Source organism: Colobus angolensis, unplaced genomic scaffold, assembly GCF_000951035.1.
Source record: "Colobus angolensis palliatus isolate OR3802 unplaced genomic scaffold, Cang.pa_1.0 Scaffold44, whole genome shotgun sequence".
In the NCBI taxonomy this organism is placed as follows: domain Eukaryota; kingdom Metazoa; phylum Chordata; class Mammalia; order Primates; family Cercopithecidae; genus Colobus; species Colobus angolensis.
Genome location: NW_012117821.1, coordinates 98,077 through 108,650, shown reverse-complemented (window position 1 = coordinate 108,650; position 10,574 = coordinate 98,077). Strand labels below are relative to the sequence as shown.

At 56.7% G+C, this 10,574-nt stretch overlaps 1 protein-coding gene across 1 annotated transcript in view; it reads left to right on the top strand.

The window, feature by feature from the left end:
• CACNA1B (calcium channel, voltage-dependent, N type, alpha 1B subunit) overlaps positions 1 to 6,637 on the top strand; it is a 274,453-nt gene extending 267,816 nt beyond the window's left edge. The window contains exons 42-47 of the mRNA XM_011957386.1: positions 331 to 458; positions 2,621 to 2,756; positions 3,109 to 3,225; positions 4,626 to 4,830; positions 5,090 to 5,340; positions 5,927 to 6,637. Coding sequence (XP_011812776.1) covers positions 331 to 458; positions 2,621 to 2,756; positions 3,109 to 3,225; positions 4,626 to 4,830; positions 5,090 to 5,340; positions 5,927 to 6,457 — 1,368 coding nt within the window. The 3' untranslated portion in view covers positions 6,458 to 6,637. The remainder of the gene's footprint in view (positions 1 to 330; positions 459 to 2,620; positions 2,757 to 3,108; positions 3,226 to 4,625; positions 4,831 to 5,089; positions 5,341 to 5,926) is intronic.
• Positions 6,638 to 10,574: the final 3,937 nt, after the last annotated feature.

Genomic DNA, 10,574 nt, shown 5'->3' with positions numbered 1-10,574 from the left:
TGCCACCTGTAATCTGGTCTAATCCCCTAGTTGTGTAGACAGGGAAACTGAGGTTTTGAGAGGTGACATGGCTTTCCTGAAGTCACTGACAGATAGGGTTTTGAGGAGATGATGTAAGGGTCCCTTGGCTTGCTTCACTGTTTTGGTCACATGCTCATATTTAGGGACATATTAGGGAAAGCAAGCGGCCCCTTGCTAAGGGGAAAGAGCCCTTAGGCTGGGCTTGAACATGACCTGGCTTTTGCCCTGTGCCATGTGGTCGGAGCAGGTCGCAGAGGCTACATTGCAGGCCCATTGGAGCTTTTTCCCTTCCCTTTGCCTCCTTTGCAGATGGGTCCTGTGTCCCTGTTCCACCCCCTGAAGGCCACCCTGGAGCAGACGCAGCCGGCTGTGCTCCGAGGAGCCCGGGTTTTCCTTCGGCAGAAGAGTTCCACCTCCCTCAGCAACGGCGGGGCCATGTGAGTATCCAGATGCGGGACATAGCTGGACAGGAGGAGGCCCAAAGCCAGTATAGGGGGAAGCAGACATCCCATTTCCTCGACCTCCCTGGCCCTCACTTCCACTGGCCTCTGGGTTAACCAGCTTAGAGGCACCCGAGGGGCATGTCTGCCACCCGACCCTGCACTTGGACCCTTAGCAACCCTCCAAGGACAGAGATCCCCCAGGTCACATCTCAGTTCTCAGGGGCTGGCTCTGCTACAGGTGCTCGTTGTACTTGCTGCCTGAGAGCAGTCAAGGGCCCTTCCTTTGCTGGGTTCTGTGGCAGACTTTAAAACTGTTTCCTGTGACATTAGGTGCCTCGTCGAACCCACCTTCCTAACAGCACTTAGACCAGCACGTCCCATTCCCAACACACGTACCTGCTTCCCTTTCAGACAGGAGGCCCCTGCCCCTGCTCCTCATGGGCCCTCCGTGCCAGCAGATACTGAGATTCCACCTCCATCTCCTACCCCTTCCTGTCAGTGGCCTCCTACTGCTCTGATCTTTCTAACCCTGTAAGGCACTTTTCATCTTAGATCTCCACTTTGGTACTGATTTCTGAAGCTGTGATATTTTGTAAACAAATTGGTAAGGTTCTTTTGTGTTACTTAACTCTTGCCACAATATTTCTTGGTGACAAATCACTCAGAAGCAGGTGACTTAAAAGAACCATCACTTTTTCCCACTGTGGCCCAGAAAAGTGTGCTCCCAAATCTCAGGACCCAGATCCTGGGGGCTGACTCCCGAGCCCCTGGCAGCCCCCCATTCCCACACTCTGCTTTCAGCATGCTGGTGGAAACCTTCCTTGCATTGAAAGTCCTGATTCTGACTGTATGTGTAGGTGGGAGGAGATACTGAGGTGTCTGGGGTTTATCTAAGCCAGGCTTTCAGCAGGAAATTTGAGCTTCTGTTATTTCTGTGATGATCGTTTCTACCTAAATCAATTACAACTCCAAGTTAGAGAACACCCACTCAGACTGGGTCTGACGAGGGTATGTATTGAGCTATTTAGTGAGCGGGTTGAGCACACCCCTGGCCTTGGACTTGGTGTTTTTTCAGGATTAGCAGTGCATTAGAAGCCGGCTCCGGTTCTCCTGACGACCCCTCCTCTCAGCACCAGCCTGCCACTGCGGCTGCTCTGTGCCCAGCGCCAGCAGGGGCTGCAGTGCCTGGTCCGTGCAGCAGTGTGTGTGGTGTATTTAGACCATCAGGCTCCAGTCTGAGCTCAGAGTTATCAGTGCCACTCGACCTGCATGACTAAGAATGTAGTCAGTGCTTCACTGAACGTGAGAACGAGCACTCACCCAAACACATTCCATGCCAGTTGGGAGACAAGTGATGAGAAATACCAGTGTGGGAGCATCTCCGGGTGGGGCTATTGGGGCAGGTGTATGGGCAGCATGTGTGGGGTGGCCTCTGCCAGAAGGCTGCACCCCAGCAGAGAGCCGAGGGATGGAAAGGCTCGTCGTGGCTTGGGCGGGGGGGTCAGAGAAGTAACGAGGAGCCACCAGCAAGGGACTCCTGAGGGAGGAAGCCCCTGGAGGACGAAGCCCAAAGAGTCCTGGGCGAGGCCCCCTACCCCCCATCCCAGCCCGTCCCCTCCATGACAGCTTTGCCCTCACCTGTCCCAGCCTGTCCTCTCCATGACAGCTTCTCTCGCTGTCTGCTGGTATAGGCAGGGCTTCTTCAGCTACTGTCCTAACGCAGGCTCTACACATGTGGCCCTACTACTCCTTCCCAGGTTAGTCCTGTGCGGCAAGGACAACCCCTGCTTGCACTTCCCAGATCAGCTCCTTGTCCAGAGGAGGCGGTGATGGGCCCAGGCCTCCCTCAGATGTGAGCACTGTGGGGCTGTAAGCTGGTGCTCTGCATCCTCTCTGCCACTCTGAATTCCTTCCTGCTCTGACCCTGTTTTGGATCCATGTCCTTTGATGAGGCTTTGCTTGGGTCCAGCCTGCACAGGCCATGTTGGTACTCTTGTGTTCAGGGGAGGGCCCAGTTCAGCCCAGAACAGGGTGGCCGAGCCCCCTGACCTCTGCTGCGTGTGGTGGAGGCATCTGGCAGGTTGAAGCACCAGGCTATTGGTGAGGCCTTTGCAGCCTCTGACCCTACAGAAATCTCTCTGTCTTCTCTGCCACAGACAAAACCAAGAGAGTGGCATCAAGGAGTCTGTCTCCTGGGGCACTCAGAGGACCCAGGATGGGCCCCACGAGGCCAGGCCGCCCCTGGAGCGTGGCCACTCCACAGAGATCCCTGTGGGGCAGTCAGGAGCACTGGTGAGCACTCCGGGGGGCTAGTGAGACTGGGTTGGGGGATGTGTGAACAGGGATGGGGGATGTTTGAGACTGGGATGGGGGACGTGTGAAAATGGATGGGGGATTTTGAGACTGGGGTGGGGGGCGTGTGAGACCAGGGTGGACGATGTGTGAGACTGGGGTGGGGGATATGTGAACAGGGAATGGGGGGTGTGTGAGACCGGGGTGGGGGACGTTTGAACAGCAGTGGGGGTTAGGTGAGACTGAGATGGATTTGGGTGAGACAGCACTGCCTCATGGGGTGAGTCTGGGGGGGCTCAGATGAGTCCATGGTGCCTTGTGTGGTGAGACTGGGCGAGTGCTGTATCCACAGGCTGTGGACGTTCAGATGCAGAGCATGACCCGGAGGGGCCCTGATGGGGAGCCCCAGCCTGGGCTGGAGAGCCAGGGTCGAGCGGCCTCCATGCCCCGCCTTGCGGCTGAGACTCAGGTAGGCGGTCTGGGAGGGTCCAGGCCCTGGGCCAGGCAAATGAGGCGTGGGGAAGTGGGCGTGTGGCTCTGGGCTTCCTGCAGGTGAGGAGACCTGGGGTGGAGAGGGCTGGGGTCCATGTGTGGAGCTCTTTGCTGAGGCGGGAGCAGGCACCTCGGGCAGCCCTGACTGGGCACCAACAGAGGTGCAGCCTGGTCGCCTTCAGCCCCCGAGGCTTCTCAAGAGGATGAGTCAGGTCCGTTAGATGCTGCTGGGACAGCTGTGCCTGTTCTCAGCCTCCCACCAGGGGCCGTGGGGCATAGGGGCCCCCACTCTGGCCCTGCCATGTTCTGCTCCTCCTCTCCGAGTTTCTACTCCCCCAGACAACCCCCACCCTCATCCAGAAAATCTCACCGACACCTCAGTCCCCTCTCCCACCTGTGGCTCTGCGGAGGACCCTCCCTGCTCATGGGCAGGCAGTCCCTGGACCACTTCCACGCCCCAGCTGCTTGCTGGGCTCGCCTCTTTCTGGGACATGCATGCTGGATTAAGGAAGAGGAAGCTCTGGCCTGGGGATGGCTGCAGCCGCATGTGTTTCCTGGCGTAGGCCCCTTCCACGAGGACACTGGGAGGGTTGCCCCTCTGAGGCCAGTCTGGGAATACTGTGCCCAGACCTCCGAGGCCTTGTAGTTGCTGCAGGGCCTCACCTGCAACCTGAGCCTGCTTCAGTTGGCCAAGAGTGACCAGAGCCCCCGTGCCACCCTTGTCCCTCGGCCGACCTGGGCTGTGGAGCTGTGGATCTGAACCTTGTCTGTGGCTCCTTTCCCGTCTCACTGCTCTGGCCAGCAAACCCTTTTCCTCTCCACTGGCTCTCCTCCCTCTTGCGGTTTTCTCCTTTCCCACCTGTCCTTCCTCTTTTGTCTCTTTTCCCATCTGACGGTGCCCTCCTGGGTGCTACCTGGTGGGTGGGTGCAGGCTGAGCCTCCCTGCAGCCTATGCTGGGGCCTCCTCCTTCACACATGTGATGCACTGGCGGCTGTGGGTGAGTTTACCTGGGAGGGGTGGGCCCTCCCTCCCAGGTCTCTTCCACAGGTCCTGACCGCAGACGCACCAGGCAGAGTGATCCCACTGCAGCCAGCAGAGGCGTCTCTGGGCCCCACTCAGGGTTCTTTCAACCAAGCCAGCCACCTTTCTCTTCCTGGCAGGGCACACGGGATGGGGTGGGGACTCAGGCACTGTCTGCCCCCAGCCTGCCCACCTGAGTTCCCATCTCAGGCCTGGGTCCTTCTGACTGTGAGACCAGGATGGGGGACGTGTGGGCCTGCTCCATGACCCCCTCCCATGCCTGCATCCCCGCTGACCCTGGTGCCTCCCCTAGGCCCACTGTCAGTCCTTTGCCCACCCCTGTCCTTTGCTCACAGCCCATTACAGATGCCAGCCCCATGAAGCGCTCCATCTCCACGCTGGCCCAGAGGCCCCGCGGGACTCATCTCTGCAGCACCACCCCGGACCGCCCACCCCCTAGCCAGGCACCGCACCACCACCACCACCGCTGCCACCGCCGCAGGGACAGGAAGCAGAGGTCCCTGGAGAAGGGACCCAGCCTGTCTGCCGATACGGATGGTGGTGCGTGTGGAGGGGCCCAGGGAGCCCCTCAGGGAGCTGTGGCCCGAGTCGGGGGGTCCAAGCAGCCCATGGGGCACCCTCTTCCTTTGTGGGCCTCATGACCCCATAACCAGCCGGAGCAGGCTGGGGCTGAGGCCCAGGCCCAAACCCTCACCCTAGTCCTCCCCTGGCACCGCCTGAATTCTGTCCTGTTGGCCCCGGGGGTCAGGGGTCCCTGCCTTGGGCCTGGCCACACTAACTTCTTCTCTTCCCTGGCCAGCACCAAGCAGTGCTGCCGGGCCGGGGCTGCCCCCGGGAGAGGGGCCTACAGGCTGCCGGCGGGAACGAGAGCGCCGGCAGGAGCGGGGCCGGTCCCAGGAGCGGAGGCAGCCTTCATCTTCCTCCTCGGAGAAGCAACGCTTCTACTCCTGTGACCGCTTTGGGGGCCGTGAGCCCCCGAAGCCCAAGCCCTCCCTTAGCAGCCACCCCACGTCGCCAACAGCTGGCCAGGAGCCAGGTCCCCACCCACAGGTAAGAGGAATAGGTGAGAAGGTCAGAGCCCAGCTGCCTTTCCCTTGGCCCAGCACCACTGTCCCGCAGGCCCCTCCCTCTCCCCAGGGCCTCCCCACTGCCCTTTGTTGTTCCCAGCAACCCCAAGGGCTGGGCACCCCCTCTGTGCCCTGTCCTGGAGCCTGCGTCTGCACCCTACCCCAGCTGTGTTCTCCTCAAGCTCCTGCCTGGGTCACCCTGGGATGGTGGTTCTGTGTCCTCATCCACTTTCAGACCTGGGCCCCCAAATCCTCACCTCTCTCTCGGTCACTTCTTGACTCTCCTTCCCTGACTGTGGTTGTTGGGCTTTTGTTCTGTCCTTTTCCCTGGCCCTAGCCTGTCCCTTCCCGTCACTTGCTCTCCCCCACCCCATGCCTGGGCCTGACCCTGACCATCGCCCTCCCGCACACACAGGTGCCTGTTGCCTCCCTGGCCACCGCGGCCCAGTTCGTCCACCATTGCCTCCTCCTCTCCTCTCATCCCCCCAGGCACCTGTATGTGATGTGCTCTGTCTGTTGGTTCGGCTTTTTTTTTTATCTTTGATTTGTTCTGGTCCATTTTCGTGTAGGGCAGTGGTTCCGTGAACGGGAGCCCCTTGCTGTCAACATCTGGTGCTAGCACCCCCGGCCGTGGTGGGCGGAGGCAGCTCCCCCAGACACCCCTGACTCCCCGCCCCAGCATCACCTACAAGACGGCCAACTCCTCACCCATCCACTTCGCCGGGGCTCAGACCAGCCTCCCTGCCTTCTCCCCGGGCCGGCTCAGCCGTGGGCTTTCTGAACACAACGCCCTGCTGCAGAGAGACCCCCTCAGCCAGCCCCTGGCCCCCGGTTCTCGAATCGGCTCTGACCCTTACCTGGGGCAGCGTCTGGACAGCGAGGCCTCTGTCCACGCCCTGCCTGAGGACACGCTCACTTTCGAGGAGGCTGTGGCCACCAACTCAGGCCGCTCCTCCAGGACTTCCTACGTGTCCTCCCTGACCTCCCAGTCTCACCCTCTCCGCCGCGTGCCCAACGGTTACCACTGCACCCTGGGACTCAGCTCGGGCGGCCGAGCACGGCACAGCTACCACCACCCTGACCAAGACCACTGGTGCTAGCTGCACCGTGACCGCTCAGACGCCTGCATGCAGCAGGCGTGTGTTCCAGTGGATGAGTTTTATCATCCACACGGGGCAGCAGCCCCTGGGGGGAGGCCTTGCCCACCTTGGTGAGGCTCCTGCGGCCCCTCCCTCCCCCTCCTTCCCTCTTTTACTCTAGACGACGAATAAAGCCCTGTTAGAGGATGCGGCTCTCTCTGTCCCCTTCCTGTCCTGCCTTCCTGGGTCTCGTACCACACACCAGACCCTAAACCGCAGGCTGCTGTGTGTGGCTGAGAAGGACCCAGGAGTCCAAATCCCGTGTCCTGGGACTCAGCATCCAGGGTGGCTTGGAGCCGTTGTGAGGAGCTCTGCGTGCTGTGGGGAGCACCCTTCATGCGGCCGTGCAGCACAGAGAAGCGGGGCCCACCTGAAAGCGCGCCGAGACCTCGCGACGGAGGGGATGGGAAGGGCACACAGTCGTGGCTCGTGCAGCCCGCCGGTGTCAGTGAACGCTCACTCAGACACGCTCTGTCCCTCCCTGGACACCGTCAGCCCCACAGGGACTGAGTTGGAAAGTGTTCTTACTGTGGTTTTGATTTTTAATTGCAACACCTCTCAGTCTTGTCACTTCTATATACTTGATGTAGAAAAAATAGAAAACCAGAAAAATGGGGAAGGAAATGTTCACATAACTTTAAAAAATCAAACCTGTGGAAGAAAGATGTCAGCTTTTTGCCACGTGTCTTTGTGGCTTATGTGAGGAGACTCCCTGTGCAGCCCTCTCCAGTCCAGGTGGATCCCAGACGGCCCCTGGCTCTGCTGCTCTTGACCAAGTGCCTGACCGCCAGGCCCTCACACTCAGGCTCCTGGGCACTGTGGTGTGAGGCGAGGCCTCGGGAACCATTGTGGCAGGATGTTGTGAAAAGTACTCGCAATGGCAGCCAGATAGCAAGCCTTTGCCAGTGGAGAGTACTGGACGTCATGGTGGGAAACAAGGCAGCCATTTGCTATCTTCCTCCCACGAGTGGAAGGGGTTTCCAGGGAAGCCACAGGGTGGCTGACCATGTGCTTGTGTGAGGCATTTTCAGTCTGTTCTGCATCTGATTCTCAGGGCACACTCTGTGGTGTGTGAAACAGGTTTCCTTCCACATACAGCAGAAGAGTGGGAAAGGCTGGCAGGAAGGAGGGAGACATTGGCTGGGGGCTTGGATGTGAGGCCATCAGGGCAGGAGGGAGGAAACCCCAGCCGGAATGAAACTCAGAGCAAGTCACCGAGGGAGGACACCTGACGCCCAGCACTGTCCTGGCGCCAGACACGGAGCAGGCAGTCAAGTGAGGTCTGACCCCCGTGGCCATGCTCAGGAGAGAAAGACCACGCTCAGGACGCTGTCCAAGGTGCACGAGATGCTGGGAGGCCCTTTGTCTTGTGAAGAAAGGGAGCATTTAGAGCAGTTGGTGGTGGTGTGTCCTCCGTGTTCTGAAATTCCAGATGATCTGTGTTGGATTCTTGGCTTCTACCCCATGATTCTCCTCAAAGAAATTGTGTGTGATGCGTGTGTGTGTGTCTGTGTCACAGGAGGCACAGTGCCTGTGCAGGTGTGTTCAGTGCGTGGATGTCATTAACCCATAGGGCTATGCAACAAAAGACACATTTAATAGAAATAAAACACACAAGACCGCTGCCTGGTCTCGGGGTTCAGCATGATTGTGACCAAACCTTTTTATAGAATTTCCTTACCTGAAGGCACAACACTCTGGAACTTTAACGATAACAGAGTATTTTATTCCAATAGAATAAACCAGGAATCTCGGACTATGCATGTGATCACTGTGCTCATGTTGCAAAGTAGAAGGATGTGTATTTTGACTGATGTTTTGTCTCTTGTTCCCCCGCCCCCAGCCCATGTTATCTTGGGTGTCAAATGTGTCCATTCCATGCAGAACCACAGCCATTTCCCCAGGCGGTGTTCGGTCGAGAATCCACTTTTCTAGACCCACACAGCCTAGCTGGCTTGTCTGGACTCTTCTAGGCATTGGAATTGATGAAAACTACAGGGAGCGGGGAAAGGAGACATTATGTCTTGTTTTCCTGACTTTGGGTTTTGTTTCTCACTGTGTCTTCTCCAGCTATCATATATGTCCCCTGAATCTCATAGTGAGTTGCCAAATTTGAAATGCATCACCCAGTTGTCTGCATCTGGAACCAGTCAAGCAGTGGCTGTAGTTTGAACAAGTTATGTGTGCATGTAACATATATACATATATACATATATACAAGTATGTGCATGATAATGTATATCTTCGTACTTTTTGATACAATGTATTCATTTAATTTTTAATTATATTTGATATAAATCAAAGGTTTGTTGCAAAACTTTATATTTAAGAAGTGTTAAAAAAAAAAGTCCCAACCATGCAACACAACTGGGACCTACTTAAAAAAAATTCTGTGATTGACTAGTTTGCTGCCTGAGTAATATTTATCAGCCAAACTTTGGATTCTGCTATTGTTTCTACAATGACATTTTGTATGAAGCAAAGTCCTTGAATTAAAATAAAAACTTAGCAAAAAATCAAAAACAAAACCCCACCATGCTGCCATTGGTATATGCAAGGGTGTGGGCCTGGGGTGCCCTGCCAGGAGGGGTCAGAAGAAAGTGAGAACTGCAGTTTGTTGTTGTTGTTGTTGTTTGTGACAGAGTCTGGCCCTTGTTGCCCAGGCTAGAGTGCAGTGAGACAATCTCAGCTCACTGCAACCTCTGCCTCCTGGGTTCAAGCAATTCTCCTGCCTCAGCCTCCCGAGTAGCTGGGATTACAGATCCACACCACCATGCCCAATACAAAATAATTTTTGTATTTTTAGTAGTGACAGGGTTTCACCATGTTGGCCAGGCTGGTCTCGAACTCCTGGCCTCAAGTGGTCTGCCTGCCTTGGCCTCCCAAAGTGCTGGGATTACAGATGTGAGCCACCATGCCTGGCCTGCAGTTTGTTTTCAGTGCAAGTGTGGGATCAGGTTTTGAGAGAGTGGTGAGGATCAAGGGAGGCACTTGGCAGGAGGAAGCTTCCCTGGGGATCAGGGTTAGGGTTGGTTAAGATTACAGTGGTGGGTTAGGGTTGGGGTTGGATAGATGGTGGAGGAGGTTCTGGGAGGGTGTGTAAGTCTGGGGCACAGAGCTCCTCTTAAGATACCCCAATAATCATTCACTCTGCAGTTAAAATGTCAGGATATTGCTAGTTACATGCTGGTAAGGACTTTCTTAAGAGAAACCTGGCATCATAAGTACAGATTAGGGCAGAGAAGGACATTCGAAAGAGATAGGCAGGCACAGTAGGCATAGACATGACCACTGTAGGACCTTCCTGGAGTGGAAGGAAGGAGCCCAGCCCCAGCAATGGAATCACACTGATCACTGCACATATGTGTCAACCAACAGTGAGGGGGTCCCACGAGCCTAGGTGGGGCAAGTCAGGGATCTAAGGAAGGAGCAGGAAAACCAGACAAAAGAGGTGGAAACTTGAGAAATGTGAAGAAGTTCAACATAAAACTCCCTGCTCGGGACCCTGGGGCTGTTTTCTTGCAGATCAGCCCCGCTCCTCCCTTGAGGCGTATTTATTTTTTCTACAATATGCTCTTTATATTTCTTTTTAATGAAGTTATCTGCCATCTTTGTACTGCCTCTTGGTGAAAATCTTTATTTCAAGTTAGACCAGAACTGGGACATCAGATCTCCCCAGTATTAGCTCCGTTTCAGTTTGAATTTGCAGAACTGATAGCGCTGAACAACCTGCGCTCCGAGTTTAAATGGTATAGGAAGAGGCCAGCAGGGGGTGCTCGGCTGTAACACTGGGAGCAAGAGGGCCCTGCAGTGTCCCCAGCCGCCAGCAGGGGGCGTGCCACCACTACACTGGGAGCAAGAGGGCCCTGCAGTGCCCTGGCCGCCAGCAGGGGGTGCACGGGCACCGCACCATGAGCAAGAGGGCCCTGCAGAGCCCTGGTTTCCAGCACGGGGCGCAAGGCCATGACACTGAGCAAGAGATCCCTGCAGTGCCCCCAGCCGCCAACAGGAGGCGCTGGTGTCTGCACCGTGAGCAACTGGGCCCTGCAGTGCCCTCGGCTGCCAGCAGGGGGCGTCA